Here is a 22,616-nt window from a genome sequence, read left to right as displayed (position 1 = left end):
TGCTCCAATTAGTCAAACTTGGTAAAAAAAATTTCGTCCAACATTCCAATTTTGCCCTTGGGTGGTAAAATGACCATTTTGCCCCTACATTATGAAAATTTTTAATTTGACTCCAAATTAATCCTCGAACTTCAAATCACCATATTAAGACATTCTAAGGTTCAATAACTCTCAAATATATCCTAAAATCTCTATTCAAACTAGTTCAAGGTTTTAATCGACTTAATTGTACCATTAGGTACGATATCGACTTTTAACGATTCTCCGAGGCATCCCAGTATGTAGATATGCTAACAAGTACATGAATGACATGACAAGTATGTAATAGAGTAGGGCTTCATAGCACTACCCCCCTTAAAATAAAATTTTGACCTCAAAATTTCACTTACCAGACTTGGAGAAAAGATGCGGGTATTGGTTTCTTATCTGGTGCTCAACTTCCCATGTCATCTCCTCCATCCGAGCATTTTTCCACAACACCTTAACCAGTGGAATGTTTTTATTCCTCAACATTCAATATTTTCGATCTAAAATACGTACAGGTTGCACCTCGAACTTCAAATCTTCTTGCAACTTAATCAGAGGTGCCTCGAGGATATGAGAGGGATCAGGTACAAACTTCTTCAACATCGAGACGTGGAAGACATTGTGAATCCGATCCAACTCTGGGGGTAATTCTAGTCTATATGCCACTAGCCCAGTCCTTTCAATAACACGAAAGGGTCCAATGTATCTTAGATTGAGCTTTCCTCGCTTAGCGAACCGAATCACAACTTTCATTATCCAACAAGATACCACAATTTATCACAATAATATAATCAAATAAGACTTAATACCTCAAAGTATTCAAATCATTACCTTTCCGATGAAAGACCTTAAGAAAAACTCTATCATCAATTTCAAATTCCAAATCTTTTCTCCATCTATCCGAGTAACTTTTCTGCCTATCTTGAGCTGTCTTTAATCGTTCTCAGATAACCTTGATCTTGTCATTAGTCAGATCAATCAGTTATACATTAAACAATTTCCTCTCACCCACTTCATCTCAGCAGAATGGAGTTCGACACTTTCTCCCATATAGAGCCTCGTATGGTGCCATCCCAATACTAGACTGAAAATTGTTGTTATGTGCGAGCTCCAACAACGGCAAGTGTCTATCCCAACTTCCCATAAAGTTAATGACACAAGCCCATAGCATATCCTCCAAAGTCTGAATGGTCCTTCAGATTAATTATCTGTCTGTGGATGAAAGGCAGTGCTAAACCTCAAATTAGTTCCAAGAGCATCTTGGAATTTCTGCCAAAATCGAGAAGTGAACCGAGGGTCTCGATTTGACACGACAGAAACTGGGACTCCATGCAATTTCACTATCTCATCTATATAAAGCTTAGCTAACTTCTCAATAGAATATGTGCTATGGATAGCCAAGAAATGGGCAGACTTAGTCAATCTATCCACAATCACCCAAATAATATCCTTCCCACTCTGCGTCCGCGATAAACCCAATACAAAGTCCATAGTCACGTGTTCCCACTTTCATTCAAGGATAGGTAGAGGCGACAGAGTACCCGATGGTTTCTGATGTTCCGTCTTAATTTGCTGGCATGTGAGACATTTCGCCACGAACTCTGCTATGTCTCGTTTCATACCTAGCCACCAATAACTTTCCTTGATAGTCCTATACATTTTGGTGCTTCTGAGATGTAAAGCATAGGCGAAAGAATAAGCTTCCTCCAAAATAGCCCGTCTCAGCTGATCATCTTTAGGGACACAAACCCGGTTCCCAAGCATTAAGATACCATCATCACCAAGTCTGAACTCATTAGTTTCTCCATCTCGCAACTTTTGAACTTCCTGTTTCAACTCGTCATCGAACTTCTGCAATTCCTTGATTTGATTCAACAATGAGGGTTTCACAACAAAGCTAGCAAGTAGGGTTCCATCCTTGCCATTACTCAATTGGATCCCTAGAGATTTCAACTCAAGTAGTATCGGATAATAAGAATTTTGAAGTGATGCTAATGAAGATGAGGATTTACGACTTAAGGTATCTGCTACAACATTTGCCTTTCCTAGATGATAATCAATTACTAAATCGTAATCCTTAATTAACTCTAACTATCGTCTCTATCTCAGGTTGAGTTCTTTCTGGGTGAGCAAATATTTCAAACTTTTAGGGTCAGTAAAAATTCAACAACGCTCACCGTATAAATAATGCCTCTAGATTTTCATTACAAAAACTACTACTGCCAACTCCAAATCGTGGGTAGGGTAATTCTTCTCATGCTTTTTAAGCTGCTGAGAAGCATAAGCTATTACTTTCTCATCTTGCATTAACACGCACACTAATCCTAATTTAGAGGCATCACTGTACACCATAAATTCTTTCCCATTAACAAGAAGTGTCAAAACTGGAGCAGAGGTCAACTAATTCTTCAACTCCTGAAATCGACTCTCGCAGATGTCATCTGTTATGACCCAAAACTCCCATCGAGCCCGTGACAACCATCGCGACGTCCCGATAAACATTCATTACCCGTAATGTCAATCGAAACCTCGCAAGGCTTAACATCAGTTTTTCTCGCTTCCCCTGTGAGTATTAGTCACTAAAATTATGTTTTGAGAGATTATAAATTATTTCCAAATCAAAACAATAGAAAAACAATTTTTTTCTCACAAGGGCATTTTGGTCATTTTTCCTCAAAAATCTCAAAATATGCTAAAAATGTAGTATTCGAGTACAAAACACATAATTCATAATAAAAAATATGTTTAAACATCTAAAACCTTCATTTAAAATGAAATTATGATTATTAGAATAAAATAAAAATATTGAATAAAATATTTAATTTTCTCATAAAACAATATTTTTAAAACACTGCATAAATAATTTTTATAATGTAAAAACAAAATAAATTCATATATATTGTAATACAGTAAGCCGGAGTATTTAATTTAATTTACAGTAACAAGTGGGCCCACGAACAACCAAAAGTATTAAAAGCAGTAAACCTATAGTTTTTAAGGATACAAGTCCAACTGTAGCCCTCAACAAAGTGAGCTATCTACCAACTATCCTAAGCCTGAAAGGGGTGTAAAGGAGGGTGGTGAGATTATATAATCCTAGTGAGTAAACAAATACCATCTAAAATATCTCAAGTTGAGTAAATGAAGACAGATAAAATAATTTAATATACTGTAATTCATTACCTTTCAAACTCATTCCAACCAAATAAAATCAATTCATATAAATCGAGTAATCAACATGGCTTATGATTTCCTGAAAAGTTTGACTCCTGCCAAAATCATTCTCATACCCAGTTATCAGGGATGCCTTAATCAAGGGCTATCCAAACCGAGTCCGCCAAGGCTGTTAAAAAGTTATGTACGCATAAATCATGTTTTTATTTTGAAAACATAACCGTTCCTTGGCGTTGGCTGAGTTCACCCTCACGTGGTGGTTTGGCTTGAAGTGAACTCTAAAGTGTTAACCTCAAGAGTTATCCATCCGCGCCTCTCATACTGAGGTATGAATATGACCAGGTTCCGTGCCCCTCTAATAGGTTGGTCCACAGAACCAACCCACTGCAGCAAGCTAAACCCACCATACAATAAAATTTGCAATAGCATGACATGGTAATTATTTTATTATATTTTATAGTCTTTCAAGGCAAATCAACAATTTATACACTTTCAACACATTTATCAAATCAACCATTCATGCCAATATTACCATAAGCCAATCAATTAGAATCATGAATTTACAACACACAAAAACAGTCTCTAATTACTCTATTTTCAAACCATCATTCAATTTTAAAACAATTTTACGAAATCATTTCATTAAACCACATTTTGTTTATAAAACATAAAGATTTACCATTTAAACTCATTTTCCATAAAATCACAAAATCAGATAAAAACCACTTTAGATTTACCATTTCGGGAGTCGAATTTCAAGTACTCCGATTCTTGATCCTCGGGTACTATCTCTTTACTTTTGCCAAAATGCTCACCACCTAGACATAATGCACAATAAGCCATTTACTACACTTGTGCTAAATTGTTACAAAACCAATTCAGGCTCTATACTAATGCATGAAATGGGATGTGAAATACTCGGGTAACTATCTAAATACGGTGTTCAATATAAATTCAGTTATGTACCTAAATAAAACGGTATTGGCCTAATTCGATCTATCTCTCAATTAATTGGCCAATATGTCCAATTTAACTCTAAATAATTTCATTTTTCTCCCAATACTCCAAATCATCAAACACAAGTCAAATAGCATAAAATCTAGCAAAATCATCTTCACATTTTCTCTTGGAAAATTCAGCCATGGTGGGTGCATCAATACTATGATTTTTCCTACTTGATTATCACATCATAAATCATCATTTCCTAACCAATCACTTGAAATAAAATCAAAATCATCATCCACACTTTACATAGAAAATTCGACCAATGATGGGTGATGGGAGAAAATGAATTTTTCTTGCTTGATTTTCATGCTACACATCACTAACTAACTAAAAACACTAAAATATCTTAAAATCTAACCAAATCAATCATCAAATATTCTCTCTCTAAATTCGGTCAGCCATGAATCCTTCATGATATCTTGTGATTCAACCATGGAAAATGCAAAATAATGCATGGGAAAGATAGATCACAAGTCAAAATCAAGAAATTTTACCTTTGATTGCTTAATTACTTGGAATCCACTAATTTTTCTCTTGAATTTTCACCCTAGGGTTCTTGTTCTTTCTTTTCTTCCTTTGTTCTTCTTTGGCCGGCCATATGAATGAGAAATAGGCTGATTTTATGCTGATTTTTAAGCCAAAAAATAAAAGGATGTAAATTTGACACATGTCACATTCCATTAGTCCATGTGTTATACTTAGCCATTAAGCAATCTCTCTCTACCATTTAAATTTTCTCAATTATCCATGATAATATTGGGTAAAATCCATGTACTGGACAAGTGTTGGGTGATGTAAAATTACAATTTTGCCCTTAGGGTGGTAAAATGACTATTTTACCCCTATGCTTGAAAAAAATGCTGAAATTAAAATTCTTCACTTCTCAAACTCAAATTATACTCCCAATGATCAATCTTAGTCAAAAATTTCAGCCAACACTCACATCTTAACCTCGGGTGGCTAAATGACCATTTTGCCCGTAGGTCATGAAAATTCTAATTTGACTCCAATCGATTCTCGAACTCTGAATCACCATTTTAAGTCATTCTGGGGTTTTAAAATTCTCAATTTCATCTTAAAATCTCTATTCAGACTAGTTCGAGGTTTAATTCAACTTAATTGTACCATTTGGTACAATACCGTCTTTTAACGATTTTCAAGGTACCCAAGAAAGCAAACATACATTCTTGTGTAAGATTGGCATAATAAACATATTGTAGAGTCGGGCTTGACATCATCCCACTCAATTTTGAATCCTTTACGAGTCAGACGAGTTAGAGAAGCAGCTATAAATAAAAACCCTTGAACGAACCTCCTATAGTAACCGGCTAAACCAAGGAAACTTCGAATCTCTGTCACCATTTTTGGTTGCTCCCACTGTAAGATTGCCTCAATCTTCTTGGGATCGACATAAATTCCAACTCAAGACACAATATGTCCCAAGAAAACCACTTCCTTCAACCAGAACTCACATTTAGAAAATTTTGCAAAAAGTTGTCTCTTGCGCAAGGTTTGCAGCACAATGTGCAAATGAGTAGCATGTTCATCATCAGCTTTCGAATACACCAGAATGTCATCTATGAATACTATCACGAACTTATCCAAGTATGGGTGGAACACCCTGTTCATGAGGTCCATAAAAGCTGCTAGGGCATTTGTCAAACCGAAAGGCATAACCAGAAACTCATAATGCCCATAACGAGTCCTGAAAGCAGTCTTGGGTACATCCTACTCCTTGATCTTCAACTGATGATACCCAAACCTCAAATCAATCTTAGAAAACACCGTGGCACCTTGTAGTTAATCAAAAAGATCATCAATTCGTGGTAAAGTGTATTTATTCTTGATGGTCACTCGGTTCAGTTGACGGTAGTCGATATATAGCCGAAGAGTGCCATCTTTCTTTACAAACAAGATTGGCACACCCTAGGGAGAAGTACTAGGGCGAATAAAACCCTTATCTACTAATTCTTGCAGCTGGACTTTCAACTCCTTTAACTCCGCCGGAGCCATCCGATACGGAGGAATGGAAATAGGTGCGGTACCCAAAAATAGATCAATAAAGAATTCAAACTCTTGATCAGGAGGTAGTCCCGGTAACTCATCCGAAAACACATTAGAGAACTCATTTACTATTGGGACATCCTCTAACTTAGGTTCCCCCTTTGAGGTATCAATCACATGTACCAAATAAGCAGGATACCCTTTTCGCACTAGTTTCAAAGCTTTGATAGCCAAGATTACACAAGATGGTAATACTCAACGTTCCCCTGCAAATACAATCTCGACTCTCTCAGAAATTTGAAGTACAACTTTCTTCCTGAAACAATCCATTTTTGCCCGATTGTAGTCAACCGGTCTATACCCAATATCAAATCAAAATCCTGAATCTCTAAAGGAATTAAGTCAGCCTTGAATTCTTCCTTACTAACCCTTATCCCATAATCTCTATAACAGGTGTTTCTAATCAACTGTTCTCCTAGAGGGGTATGAACTACAATTTCCTCCTCTAAAGGTGACAGGTTTCTATCAGAAAATGATGCAAATGCCGTGCTCACATAAGATCTATCTGAACCAGAATCAATTAAGATATAAGCATCTTTGTCAAATATAAACATAATACCTGTCACTGCACTAGGTCGAACTCATGCCTCTTCCTCTGTCACAACAAAAACTCTCGTCGAAGTATGAGTCTGTGGTCTAGAGGGTGGACGCACCGGGGTATTACTCCCCACATCGAACCGCATCGCTACACCCTGTCTCGGCTATGACCCAAAAGAATCTCTTCTCTAAATATCGATATGAACCTGGGGAGATGAAATAGCTACAGTAACTCATCTTAACTGCGAACAAGCACTCCTCATGTGACCTGCTGACCACACTGAAAACACCGTACGGGCTCCCTACACGACCAGGTATGAAATCTCCCACAATTTTGGCATCTGTTAAAACTCCCAAAACTCTTCCCAGGAGCACTCATCGCTGATCTACTGAATCTAAGAGACTTTTGTTGCGACTATTGAGGTGGGGGTCGAGTAGATGCTACTGAAGCAGTGGTAGCGCTCCTTGAAGCAGATAAATCCTTGCCCTTTTTCGAGGGCTAACTGGAAGATATATTCGGATTCCTCCTTTTAGCAAACTCGGCCTGAATCTTTCTATTCTCAATCTTGAGCTTCTCAGCCCGTAGAGCCATCTGCACAACCTCTTTATACGGCTCTTGACTCGTTACTGTCATACGGTCTCTAATTTCATTCCAAAGCCTTTCCTTAAAGTAATTAGCCTAATCTTACTCAGTCTTCACTAGATCAGGCACATAAGATATTAGCTCGTTAAAATGAGCCTCATTCTCCTCTATTGTCAAACTCCCTTGTTTCAAACTCAAGAATTCCCCTTTTTTTTTCCTTTTGATGAAAATAAGTATAATATTGGCCGTCGAACTCTCGTAGAAAATTTGACCAGGTCAAAAGAGTAGTACAACGAGATTTCACTAAGTTCCATCAAGTACAGGCCCTCTTCTCAAGCAGTCTAGTGGCCACCATCAGTTTCATATCATCTTCTAGTTTAATATTAGTAAGTGTCTCCAATACCTGAATGATCCAATCCTTAGCTGCGATACGTTAACCCGTTATTAGTCCAGCACAAAGCATAAGACGATTTGAAAGACAGATATGATTCCTTCTTGAAAAATGATCAAGTCAGGTAAAATGAAAACAGTAGACCATATTAGGGTTAACGGTTCTAGGATATTTATTAAACAGCCCACAATACTATAATTTTAATATAACTCTATTTTAAATTACAGGATTAACATTCTGGGCATCGAAGGGCAAGAGGGCCCTGAATTTTTTCGGCGATTGGAGATGCCGACAGAGTTGATGGACACCCAACAGATTGATGCATGCATTAGTGTGTTGTGTAAGTGGGCACGGGAGCACCATCCACAACACTACAAGTAGAGAATATTGATCGTTGACACCACATTCTATGTAAGTATATTATATTTTACTAAGTTGTAATTATTCAAATGTATAGGGTTTAGGGTTAGTTAATTGTATCTAACTATTGTGCATAACGTAATTGACAACTTATTTTGCTCCATCTGAGCGAAGAAATGCAACCTTCCCCCACCGATAAGACATTCAAGCCGAGTGAGGCGGTTATGCCAGACGAGCTGCTTGAGTATGCAAGGGGTGGGAGACTTTCGTGGGGTTTGCCATGGCATGAGGTTGACGTAATTCTCGTACTGTGCTTTTTCAACGGCCACTGGGTGGTAGTGCAAGTTAACTTGCTGAAATGGACTATGATGTTAGTGGACTCATTGTACGATCGAAAAGAAGCACTGAATTTTGACTTGCGTGATAAGCAGATGAGTCCACTAACATCATTGTTTCCCATTATATGCCACCGGGCGGGGTACTTTGTCAGCTTGTTTCTTCAAAAATGAGATTTGACGAGGATGAAATATAGGTTAAATGAAAAGACCCCGATATAGCAAGATTCACACAGTTACGGGGATTGGGTTATAGCCTCGTTGCAATGGTTGATCAGCTTGGAGGATCAGATGTTGAAGGAAAATGCCATAGAGGTCATTCTAACAAAGTTTGCCCTTGAGATTTTTGCCAATAGCTCAAGTTGTTAAATTTTTGAATTTGTTTATTCTTTTTCATTCTGTAATTAACACTAACATTATTCTGTATCATCTCCATATTATTCTTTGTTGTATCATTTACATATTATTCTTTGTATTCATTCATGTGATACGCATACGGGTCCAATAAGAACAACATTGTTTTTTTCTTATTCATATTGTAAAGTCTGTTAGTATTTTACACAATTTACATGACAGCATTCATTCGTTTGCATATGCCAACCCCCCTTTGCTTCTTTACTTTATAGCCTATATGACATGTTGAATTGCATTGCATGACATAAGGTTGTAAGCAGTTGCTATTGAATGGCATGAATGGTGTGGATGGAATCACGTCACCGGTTGATATTGATTCACAGGAGTATTTGTTATGGAGTCACGCGAGTACTAAATTTTGAATCACGTCAATTGTTAATATGGAATCGCGTCACTAATCCACTTGGAATAGTGTGAGTAGTAAATATGGATCGAGTGAACCGTTAAGACTTAAAATCGCGTGAGTATTTGATATTTACTCCAGTTAGTAGTAAATATGGAGTGTCGTTACTAGTTAATATGGAAGCGCGTGACATGACTATTTTGTAGAATCGCGTCACTAGTTTATATTGACTCGCGTGAGTAATATATGTGGAGTGGCATGGCGTTAGTAGTTATTATGGAATGGCATGAGTATTTATTCTAAAATCGCGTGAGTAGAAAAATTGAATCGCGTGACTACTATTATGGAATTGAGTTACTAGTTGATATCGATTCACGTGAGTAGTATATATGGAGCGACGTAATGAATTCATATTAGATTGCGTGACTAAATGATATGGGATCGCGTGACTAGTTGCTATTGCATCACGTGACTCACCTATTCTGTGTCATGTTCTTCGAATAAGGATAAGCCAATTATCATTGACAATATCAAACCATAATTCAGTAGGAAGATTGCAATATGAAAGAAACATTTGGAAACTATCTTATGCCCTTGTTGTTTTTTTATTACTAAGGTCGACATTAAAAACAACTATTAGTATTATTATACATCATTTTCTAGGCAAAAAAATGAAGCAGGATGCCAAAATCAATCACGCGAATATTATTAAATATTTTGTGCTTTATTTAATGGTTTACAAAGAAAAACAAATTATGAAGGAGTATAATGAATTTGATGATCCAACAAATGGGCTAAGTACTCTAACTAGAATTTTATGATCCAACTGGCATTTTTTTACATAAGGGGAACTATAGTCAACTATAGGATAAATATCTAATTTTTTTCAGCACTTTCTCTTCACTTCCAGCAGCTTCTGCTTCATCTCTTCCCATCCTTCTGTTTCAATAGATGTTCAGTTGTTCTGGACCTGCCTGAGTATCGATAGCTTATCAATATATCAATAGTTGCTCTAAAAGTGGATGGAACTTGTATGAAAAAGTAAACTGAACTGTCTGGTTAGGGAATGAAAAGTAATATACACAAGATGTCCATATGGAAGAGAAAACCTTCAAGTCCCATGTTTAGTTGTTTTGGACCTCCATTGTTCCCCAACTAGTTCCAACGGCCCCACCATTGGACTTGAAGGTTTTCTCTTCCATATGGACATCTTGTGTATCTTACTTTTCATTCCTCAACTAGATAGTTCAGTTTGCTCTTTCATACAAGTTCCATCCATTTTCAAATAGACATCTTGTGTTTTAGATTTGCTTTTCTGCTAGAATATGTGCAATTAGTCCCTCAAACTCAAAGGCACCTCTTCCTTTTCGGAGGCTGCCTCTTTCCCCTTCTTTACTCTTGGATCTCTAAATGTCATTTTTCATTTATCTGAGATTGATTAAGATAATTGAATTTGATTCAAATGGTTAATGGTTCACTTTATTTATAGGCATGAATGCTGACTCTTCGTTTTCTACACCCATATGAGTGCAATGAAGGGGGGCTGAATTGGTTATTAAGTATCTGTTCGGCATGCCCTTTCATCTTATCTACCTGTTAAAAGCAAAAGCCAGGCCAAACATCATTCATTTGCGTATGCTAATCCCCTTTGCTTCTTTACTTTATAGCCTATATGAATGTTGAATTGCATTGCGTGACATAGGGTTATAAGTAGTTGCTATTGAATTGCGTGAATGGTGTGGATCAAATCGCGTCACCAAATGAAATTGATTCATTAGAGTATTTGTTATGGAGTCACGCGAGTACTAAATTTTGAATCACATCAGTTGTTAATATGGAATTGCATCACTAATCCACTTGGAATCATGTGAGTAGTAAATATGGATCGCGTGAACCGTTAAGATTTAGAATCATGTGAGTATTTGATATTTACTCCCGTTAGTAGTAAATATGGAGTGGCATTACTAGTTAATATGAAAGCGCTAACATGACTATTTTGTAGAATCGCGTACTAGTTGATATTGACTCGCGTGACTAGATATTATGGAATTACGTTACTAGTTTATATGGAGTTGCGTGAGTAGTATGTATGGAGTGGCGTTACGAATTCTTATTGAATCACGTGACTATATGATATGAGATCACATGACTAGATGATCTTGCATCATGTGACTCACCTATTCTGTGTCATGTTCTTGGAATAAGGGTAAGCCAATTACCATGGACCATATCAAACCATAACTCAACCCCAAGCACCATCATAACAAAATATGAAGTTAAAGAAAACAAAATACCACAAGTAAATTATGAAATACAAACTATAGTATCCATAATCCAGTTAACCCACAACTCTCAAATATGAATGTTCATCTGGAATGGTTGACTCAGCCAGAAAATATGACAATTGACTTCTTTTTTCTCTGAGGTTAATGTCGGAGAAACACATTTGAGGACAGTCAATTTTGCCGCGCTTTTGCTGCCCGAACAGCTGTATCTATTCTTTGCATTAGAAGATTCTCAACATTTTGTATCCTTAATTCCAATGCCTGCATTGTAGCAGTTTAATTATTGAGTTTCTCATCAATCCTCATAAGCATATTATACATCACATCATTGAAAACAGGAACTCTAGACGGTTGTCTGGATGAAGTATCATGGGCTGGATGAACTAGGCTGCCTTTGACAAAGTTCGATGGCTCATCAAGACTCAATTCATATCCCATTTTCACAAGCCATCGAAACAAGAGATTACGAGGCCTGCGACTAGTCCAATCAGCTAGATACCTATTGCTCCATATCCCTTTCTTCTTAACTAGAGCCGATATGATGTTCTAGTATAGAAAGGTCGTCTCTTCCCGCATGGCAACTTCTTTCATTTTTGTGATCATATATTCTGCAATATTCATGCCAAACTCGCTTCCAATTATTTCCATCATCCACAAATCCTCAGCGCTAACATGTCTTAAACGACTGATCCTTCCCTGTAATGTGGACGCCAGAAAATTATGCACCAGCCTATCTTATGCAGAATTCAAATGATGAGCAGAACATGACTTTGTGGTGTATGGTTTTCTTTTGCCTATCACCTAGGCCCATATACGAGACGGGTCATATGATGGTGGAGGTCTATATTGTCCGTGTCTATACTCCATTTTCAGGAGCTTCCCAATATCAAAGGGAGTCACTGTAAACTTTATTCCTCCCAAAAACACGTTCAAAACGTTAGGGTCAAAATCTATAGGATTTTCAAATTCATTTTCACTTCGCAAATGCTAGAGTAAAATTCCCTAACAAGTGTCGAGCTATAATCAAAAAATGGAAAGGTACTTAGACCCTTAAGTTTACCCATGTCAAAAAATGAAGATAGGTCACCTTCAAAGTATATGTTTTCTTGTAAGCTTTCCCAATCTACCACTTTCCCGCATGATATTACAGTATTCTTTATTATCTAATACCTACCACCATGTGATATGTCCTTAAACTGTAAGGGAGAGCACAGATCATTACCTGGTTGAATTGAAAAACCAATTGATGCGGCAGGCAGTTGAAGATCTAGTTTCCATTTCTTCCTTGATTGTAGGGTAGAGTATTCATTATCACCCATACTTTGGTCGCCATTGTCATGGACATTGGGTCTGCTCAAAGATGCAAGCATTGCTTAAGACAGTGCAGGACGGCTCAACTTTAGTGGTTCAACTTCCCTTCACCCTTAAACTAAGTTTGGAACGGTTGGAAGATGAAACGATAGCTATCGATAGTATTGGGAAGACTGAAATATGAAAGAAATGGTTGGAAGCTATCTTATGCCCTTTATGTTTTTTTATTACAACGGTCGACATTAAGGGTGCGTTTGGTCTAAGGGATGTAAAGTTACATTCCCTGCAATGTGCCCAATTAAATTACATTGCAGTGTTTGTTTTGTAACAAACCACTACAATGTAAGATTGCAATGCAATCACATTGTAGCCAATGGATGTAATGTGATTGCAGTCCAAAACCAATGCAATCACATTACATTGCACTCTGTAATGTCTTTAAGGATATTTTTACCCATCATCTTTTAAAAAAACTACTCACATTTCGAAGCAAAGCAACGTTTTTGGGGTTGAGGGTCTATTGCTTCTTCTCCATTTTGCTAAAGTCGCTCCTCCTTCTTTTAGCTCTGCTTCTTCATCATCTGAAATTGTGGGTTGAAATCTCCCATTCTTCTTTTTCTTTCTTTTTTTTTATCTTTTTCTTGTATCAATTGAACTTACATTAAATTTTTCTAACATATTCCCTGCATATAAAAAATGGATCCTTCTATATGCTATTTTTAAATTGAATATTTGTAAGGTGGACATGAAAAGTTAACTTTGTACTTACTAGATGCTGTTTTTATATAATGTTTATATTTCATTATTTAAATTTTTTTTATATTGTTACTTCACACAATGGAAGGGTTTTCTCAAGAGCAAACTGCAACGATTGTGTCTGCTATTGTATTAGCCATTGAGCTGTTCAACATAATACTTTTAGCTAATACTTTGGTTCAAGGATGTTATCATATTTTAATGTATATTAGAAAGCGTAAAAGATCCAAAACTAGTACGTATAGGAGACATATTATTAGGCAATTGAATTTTAGGAGAATGGTGTTTGATTCTGATTTAACATGCATTGAAAATATTAGAATGGACAGAGCTGCATTTTATATTAGAATGGACAGAGCTGCATTTTATAAACTATGTAATATGCTTCAATGCATTGGTAGGCTTACACCAACAAAAAACATGAATCTTGAGGAAATGGTGGCTATCTTTTTGTACATCATTTCTCATCATGCAAAGAATAGGATCATAAAGAGAGAATTTGTTAGAAGTGGTGAGACAGTGAGTAGGCATTTTGGTTTAGTTTTGAATTCTGTTTTAAGATTGAAATCAATACTTCTAAAGAAGCCAGAGCTTGTACCCGAGAATTCAATTGACTTCAGATGGAAATGGTTTAAGGTAAACTAAAATTTCTTAAACATAACTGGCTTAAGTATAAAAATCTATTAAAAATGCAACTAAAGGATAATTTTTTTCATTATTCTATTGGAAACAATAGAATTGTTTAGGTGCTTTAGATGGAACTTACATTAAAGTCAATGCCCTAGAAATTGATAAGCCTAGATACAGAACAAGGAAGAATGAAATTGTTACAAATGTGTTAGGGGTATGTTCACAGGATATGCAATTCATATATGTCTTACCTGGATGGGAGGGTTCTACTTCAGACTCTAGGGTTCTTTGAGATACAATATCTAGAAGAAATGGATTGAAAGTCCCGAAAGGTATAAGGAAAATATATATTAAATTATTAACTATTTTAGCTCAACATTGTTCAGAGTGATGTACTAAAAATGAATTTTTTATTCATAGGTTTTTTCTACTTATGTGATGCTAGGTATACAAATGGAGAGGGATTTTTAACTCCATATAGAGGTCAGCGTTATCATTTGAATGAATGGAGACAAAATCGCACTCCTCATTCAAAAGAAGAACTGTTTAATTACAAACACTCTGGTGCTAGGAATGTTATTGAGAGATGTTTTGGATTCCTGAAGATGAGATAGGCAATACTTAGAGAGAAGTCTTGGTACCCAGTGAAAACAAAATGTAGAATTATCTCTGCTTGTACATTGTTACACAATCACATTAGGAGAGAAATGACACATGATCCACTTGAGGATAAAATGGATGAAGAGTATGTGGAATCAGAAGCGATTAAAAATGCAGATACGATACAATGCATTAAGACATCAAATGCATGGACTACTTGGAGAAATAACTTGGCACAAGAAATGTGGAATGATTGGATAACTTCTAGAAATGAAAATTAATTTTTTATTTGGTTCAACAAATTATATGCTTTATTTGTAATAACTCAAATTTATGTTGATTGAGACATATTTGTATTTGTTCTTAATTAGATAAGTTATGTTTCTTTTTGAATTTTTAATTAACTATTGTATACTATATATTTGTTATTATGTTGTTTCTATATTATGGTTTATACTTGTAGATGGAAGTTACATCATCTCAAGAACAACTATTAGTATTATTATACATCATTTTCTGGGCAAAAATATGACGCAAGATGCCTAATCAATCACGCAAATATCATTAAAAGAAATATTTTGTGCTTTATTCAATGGTTTACAATAAAATACAAATTATTAAGGAGNTGTGCTTTATTCAATGGTTTACAATGAAATACAAATTATTAAGGAGTACAATGAATTTGATGATCCAACAAATGGGCTAAGTACTGTAATTGGAATTTGATGATCCAACTATGCAATGGCATTTTCGTAAATAATGATAACTGTAGTCAACTATAGAAAAATATTTAATTTTTTCCAGCACTTTCTCTTCACTTCCACTAGCTTCTTCTTCTTTTTCCCATCCTTCTTCCTCAATAAACGTTTTCCATATTGCATGGAAGCCATCCCTTGAAACATCCATAACTTTCTCAAAGTAACTTTAATTCTCATGCTTTGGTACACTTTTTCAAACCTCCATAACTAGCATAAGGTCTTTCTCTTCCATATGGACATCTTGTGTATCTTACTTTTCATTCAAACTCTATCAAACTCAAGTTGAAATAGTATTATTCAATGCAAATATCAATGGCAACTTTGAAACAATCCCTAACAACTGAAGTCTGAAGGGCCACTATCTTCAGGTACGACACCGATAACGTTATCAAAGTTTGTAGTCCGCATTAGACAACGGTTTCGTCTGTGCCCTGGTTGTCTACAAATTGCACATGCCTTGGGTCGACGTTGTCGAGCCGTTGGCTGAGCAGATGATGTTTCCCCATTTGTCAGTAGAGATGCAAATGGAGCCCAGCAATTTTGTCTATTATGACCATAGCTCTTGCATTGTGAACATCTACGTTGTTCACTACCTTCCCCAGCTTATGGAATCCTTTTCCTCCTAGGTCTTCCTACTTGACCTCGCCAACTTGGTGGCAAAAAGACATTTTGTTGAATGTCATCGGGGATGTCCCACTCACTGGGATGCCTAACAGGGCGAATGGGAATCACATATCCCTCCGCCCAAGACCGAGTCTTGTAATAGTCCAAGCAGAATTCAATGGCTGAATGTTTGCACGCACTGCCAAGGCAATGAAATCACATATGGCGAACAAAGTAAAAACATAATTCATCATGCACAATATAACAAAAAATGATTGCTCATACCTTATTGCGGCCACGGCATACGTGCAGGGGAGTAGATCAAACTGGAACTCACCGCATGAACACTCCTTGGTGGAGAGGTTCATGACTCTGTCCTTACTCCCACCTATAACTTGAAACTCCACCCAATCGATTGCTTGTACGGAAAAGTGACATGCTTCATTAAACTGTCTGTTCAACAGATCAGTAGCCTAAGGGCTAAGGGGCTTGGTCAAATTCAATGCCTCATTTTGCTGGTCATGGAACCAACGTTGAAACATGCCTTTGATGCACTCGATCAAGACCGTTATTGGCATTTTTCTTGCATGCCTCAGGCAGGAGTTAATACACTTCGCACTGTTGGATGTCATTAGCTTGTATCGCCTTACTAGTGACCGTGCACGTGCCCATCTTTCAAGGCCTAATCTCATGAGGCTGTCATAAGCAGGTCTGCAAAGCTGTTTCAGCTTATTCATATGTTTGTCAAAATCGGTGACCCTATAGTAGTTGGTGGCCATGGTGAAAATCGCTACAACATATTCGCGCTTAAACTTGTTTTTAATGTTTTTTCATAAATGGTAATTGCATAGACCGTAATGAGCGTCCTTGTACACTTTCTCAACTGCATTCTTAATGCCAAGATGTTGATCAGAAATGAATATTGCATTTTCAAGATAATCAATCGCACGACGCAATTGGTTAAGAAACCACGACCAAGACTCTTCATCTTCGACGTGGCCAATGCCAAATGCAAGTGGATATATCTACTCATTCGCATCTTTGCATACCGCCACAAACAGAATACCCTTGAATTTACCTTTCAAATGTGTGGCATCGATAGCGACTACAAGCTACATTACAGCATTGAACCCTCGAATACATGACCCGAACCCCCAAAAACAATATTTGAATCGTTGTTCCCCATCAGTAGTGACACACGTCACAGTACTGGGATTTTCACGTTCCAACATATGGAAATACGAGGGGAGGAGCTGGAATAACTCTTCTAGCAGACCGAACATAAGACTCTCCGCGTACTCCTTCGCTTGCAAGGCCTTACCATATAGGCATTGCAATCCCCACTTGCGATTCATCTCTTCCATTATTTCCTTTGGTCTCAATGGGGTTACACAATTTCCTTGCACCCTGCTGGATATAAGCTCATCAATTACCCTCGCGCTCGCAGTTCGATACCCACATTGCAAACCATCGACAGTACACGTGTGTACCTTATGCAACATCCAAACATGCCAATATTCTCCCTTAAGCAACTTCGTTGCACGCAAAGCAAACTTGCATGCCTTATCCTTACAACCAACCTCAAAACGAGCTTGACATGACGTTTTAACTCTAAACTCAAAATGCTCTTTTAGTGCCAACATGCTCAAAGCTCGTTTCAATTCAGCCTTCGATAGAAACATTTTTCTATTATATAAGTGGTCATCCATTGATCTGGATTCCTCACTCCTAACTGTTTGGAAGGATATCATATCTAGCCCAGGAATAATCTATTGACGAGATACCCTTGTATTTACCCTCTCTTGATCACTATCATCAGGCGAACTCAAGTTGTTCTCAAGTGCGATGGCGTTCTCGTAAATAGGGTCCACACCCTCAACATCTTCTAATTCAACGGTTCTGCAATGGTCGTCCAACTCAACCTCTTCTAACACAACAGTTGTGGTATGACCTCTACCGCCATCTGCATGATTGCAATCAGGAATGTCGGTCTGCTCAACCTTGTCATCCTCTGAACAGTCTTCATGTCTGCCAACGCAATCATCTTCACAGTCATAACATAACTCATGGTTTCGAAACCCCTTGTCGTCCTCTTCAACATCATTTTCAATCTGATCAGATGCATCGTCATCACTCACAGCCATCACAGTGTTGTTTACTAATGACAATGGACCCAATGCATTTTCTGAGCTACAGTTGTGTTTGTTGCAAAGTACCGAGTATTTCGTTCGATGCACATTCTAATCGGAATTGTGCAAACATCATTTACAGGCACCTCATGTGTTCGTCGGGCTACTGAAACTCATGAGGATACATCAAACGTGATTGCCATGGTTGTTTGTCAGGAAATGCATGGTGTGGTATGTCAAAATAATTAACATTCTGTTCTTATTGATTACTACGTTTGATACCGTGCTCATGTGGAATATTGTTTGCATTTCCTGCCTTAACTATCATAAACACAACAACTGCCCTCTCATCTCGCAGAATACTCGCTACATCTTCATCATCCCTGATAACTGCGTGCGAAACCCTTGCGGCATGGCTGAGCGATGCATGTAGCTCGATTTCATTATTATGTGAGTTGACCACAACAACCTCTTCAACCAACTTCACTAGTCCCGAAAATGACAAATCACTCCCAACACCCTTCACTCGTGTCTCACCACCTTTGTAAGTGTCATCGACCCAATGACCACCGTATGTAATCATAAGCTTCACATTTGGCAAGCCGCTGAAATTTAACAGAAAATAAGTGTCACAATCAATCAATTTATCAATAATAACCCCTCAATGCATAGAAACAACTTATGCAATGCCTAAGTCACATTTGGCCGAACGTAGAAATTTAACAAAAATTAAGTATCACAATGTCGAATACACATTAATGCAATGCCTAATAACTAGTGAACAAACGCCCCTAAATAAGAGGTGAATTGCACAAGTCACGCACCACCGCCTTCGTAATATATAACAACAGGTCACGTAATACATAAAAACCAGTAACGCAATCCTAAAAACCTACTGAACAAAAGCCTCTAAACAACACATGAATTGCACAAGTCACGTGCAACCACTCTCGCAATACATAACAACAGGTAACGCAATATATAAAAATCGATCACGCAACCCTAAAAAACACTGAATAAAAACCTCTAAACAACACATGAATTGCACAAGTCATGCACCACCACTCACGCTACAATAGGTAACGTAATATATAAAAACTAGTCACGCAAGCCTAAAAAACTACTAAACAAAAGCCTCAAAACAACACATGAATTGCACAAGTCACACACCACCACTCTCGCTACAATAGGTAACGCAATATATAAAAACTAGTCACGCACTGCCTAAAAAACTATTGAATAAAAGCCTCAAAGTAACATATGAATTGCACAAGTCAGTCACACACCGCCAGGCTCGCAACACCTAAGAATAAGTCACCCAATGAATAATAAGCCTCTAAACAAGAGGTGAATTGCACAAGTCACGCAACACCAGTCTCGTTCGCAATACCTAATAATAAGTCAATCGATGCCTAATATCCACTCACGTTATGCCAACTTAAACAGTCACGTACTGGCCCAACATCATGCAATACATAACAACACGTCATCATAGGTACTCTATTCCATATACATACAAGCCACTCACGCAATGTCTCAACAGAAGATACGCATTGCACAATTCATGCACTGCATATAACCCACTCTCCCAATACCTAATAATAGGTCACCTAATGCCTAACATCCACTCACGAAGTTATACAGCATAATATAACTTAAACGAACAAAATAACTCAATGAAATATGTGCTCAATGAAAATAAAAATTGCTATAAATTTTATTCAAATTTTATTAAAAGGACCCCCAAAAAATACAAGGAGATGATACAAAAAAATGAACCGTAGTTTAGTTCATCTACTTTGAACTCTATCTCGACGAAAATCTTTTCGTTGCTCAAGATGGCAGCCTCCAAGTCAAAAATCCTTTGCATCAGGTTATCGATGAGGACTTGCATCTCCTACTGGAATATGTGCAACTGGTCCCTCACACTCAAGAATATGTGCAACTGGTCCCTCACATTCAAAGGCACCTCCTCCTCTTCAGAGGTTGCCTCTTTCCCCTTCTTGACTCTTGGATCTCTAGACGTCATTTTTCAATTATCTGAGATTGATTAAGATAATTTAATTTAATTCAAATACTTAATGGTTCCCTTTATTTATAGGCATGAAAGCTGACTCTTCGTTTTCTACAACTATATCAGTGCAATGAAGAGGGGCTAAATTGGTTATTAAGTACCTGTTCGGCTTGCCATTTCATCTTATCTACCTCTTAAAAGCAAAAGCTAGGCCAAACATCATTTTTCAAGAAATTCTTAATAAAAAGCAACTTAAAGGTTTTCTCTCTTTTTCACTAATTAACAAGGATTTTAATGTTACCTCTTTTCTCTTCTTCTTTTTTTTTAATTTAGGCATCATGGTAGACCAACCAAAATCTAATACTATTGCTACCATACAAGTATGAAATTATATATAAACTCCAAGAATTACATTAGAGCTTATTAGGTTATTGAAGATAATCAATAAAGAATCACCTTCAGCATTAGGTAGCTAAAGTCACGCAATGCATACAAATAGGTCACGTAATATTAAGTCACGTAACACCTGTCACGCAACGCTAACAAATATTCAGTCACGTAATGCCTATAAAGAACTTACGCAATGCTCAACAAATATTCAGTCAGGTAATATTCAGTCACGTATTAACTGTCATGCAACGCTCAACATATATTCAGTCACACAATGCCTATAAAGAACTCACGCAATGCTTAACAAATATTCAGGCACCTAATGCCAAATAAACAGGTAACGATTCCTAATATCCAGTCACACACCTTAATATCCAATGACTCAATGCCTAAGAAATATTCACGCATCGCCTATAAACTGATTGATTTCGCTACCCTCAGCCAGATTTAAGTTTTCAAACTCATATAATTTACCCATTAACTTTTTCGTTCTATGAATAACCCTAAATAAACGCTAGAACCCATAACAAATACCTTGATGTCATCTCTGCACTTTGGAATCGTGAGAAAGTTGGCTGCCGATATAGACCTCGATGGCGTTGGAGAGTTGGACGGAGGGATAGCTAAATCTAAATCGAGATTTAATTTTGGAATTTTAAGCTGAATGGTGGGAGAGCAGAAAGAAAGAAACTGAGACACACCTTCATTTGGATTAATTGGATTAAAGGGTATTCTTGTCAAGTCGTGCCAAAAATTGGCTAAAAACAGTTAAAATTTTAGAGACGGTCATTTTTAAAGTCACCTTACTACGAAAATCATTTCTCACAATTTCCTCTTAATCTCTGTCGTGTCTTCAGATCCGTAGTATGTTGAATCCTCTTTATTTGGAGAAAAGGTCTCTAGTCTCCGATTTGGCAAGTCACTTGATGGCATCTAAATGGCATTTCCTTTTTGATGGGTCCACTCCATTGTCTGTCTGTCAGATATATATTTTTCCCTTTTGTACGCTTATTACGAGATGGTTGAACTTTAATGTTTTAGCCATGAGATGTCTTGTGTTTGCATAAATTGTACACGAGAGTACTTATACTTTGGATGAGTTAAGCACATGTTGTACATCTGATTATTCATGTCAAGGCATGGAGTACATTAAAGATTATTATTATAAATAAATAAATATATGAATATCAATTGATACAAGTACTCTTATCATCGATGTCTTGTCATATATTTCTATTTATCCATTTATCAGATTCTAAGACTTGCTTGGACTTAGTGAGCTTGCCTGCCTGGTCCTCATGCTAATTATGGCTAGGAAGGAGGTCGTGACATAGGGGCATTTGATCCTCAACATTTAGATACCCATGGAAGAAAAAAAACTGTTATTTTCAATACAATATATTTTCTTTCCTATCGTTAGAAACCTCAAAACACATTATAACCTTCATATAATTTCTCTTAGACAATTGAGATTGCCTGGTGTTTTAGTAATGAAAAAATGTGAAAGAAATTTTTTTGCACAAGAAAAAGTAAAAAAATGAAAAAATGAAAACAAATAAAAAGAAAAGCTTGTTAGGTTGAAAACCTGAAAAGACGACCCATGTAAAAGTTAAGACATGCTCGGTAGGTGGAGCCAAAACAAGCCACCTAAGCAAAAGTTAGAGCAACAATTTTGAATGCATAGCAAAAGAACATCCAACGAGCACTGTAATGGTGAAGGAACTAAAATTCTCAACCACAAAATGGGAGCAAAATCCAGAGTCATGAGAAGAATTAGGTCTTGAGGTCACAATGGTGGAACATAAATTGACATTTTCTCTTGGTGAAAAAATTAATTTAACTCGAATGAATTTTGTCATGATCCGAATGTTGATCATTTTAAGCGTAAAAGGTTTCAAATCAAAGGG

At 36.9% G+C, this 22,616-nt stretch overlaps 2 protein-coding genes across 2 annotated transcripts; both read right to left on the bottom strand.

Moving 5' to 3' along the window:
- LOC108661393 lies at window positions 514–7,441 on the bottom strand. The gene is made up of 5 exons (XM_018117848.1): window positions 7,312–7,441; window positions 6,572–6,775; window positions 6,147–6,431; window positions 1,665–2,072; window positions 514–773 (listed from the first exon to the last, which is right to left on the bottom strand). Exons 1-5 carry the CDS (start codon window positions 7,439–7,441, stop codon window positions 514–516), a joined length of 1,287 nt encoding a protein of 428 aa, XP_017973337.1.
- Window positions 16,177–18,320, bottom strand: LOC108661392. The gene is made up of 6 exons (XM_018117838.1): window positions 17,961–18,320; window positions 17,298–17,843; window positions 17,030–17,201; window positions 16,768–16,966; window positions 16,462–16,629; window positions 16,177–16,375 (listed from the first exon to the last, which is right to left on the bottom strand). Exons 1-6 carry the CDS (start codon window positions 18,318–18,320, stop codon window positions 16,177–16,179), a joined length of 1,644 nt encoding a protein of 547 aa, XP_017973327.1.

Source organism: Theobroma cacao, chromosome 1 (assembly GCF_000208745.1).
Source record: "Theobroma cacao cultivar B97-61/B2 chromosome 1, Criollo_cocoa_genome_V2, whole genome shotgun sequence".
Lineage (NCBI taxonomy): Eukaryota > Viridiplantae > Streptophyta > Magnoliopsida > Malvales > Malvaceae > Theobroma > Theobroma cacao.
Note: the sequence above shows the minus strand (reverse complement) of the source record. Positions and strands in the feature narration are given on the sequence as shown.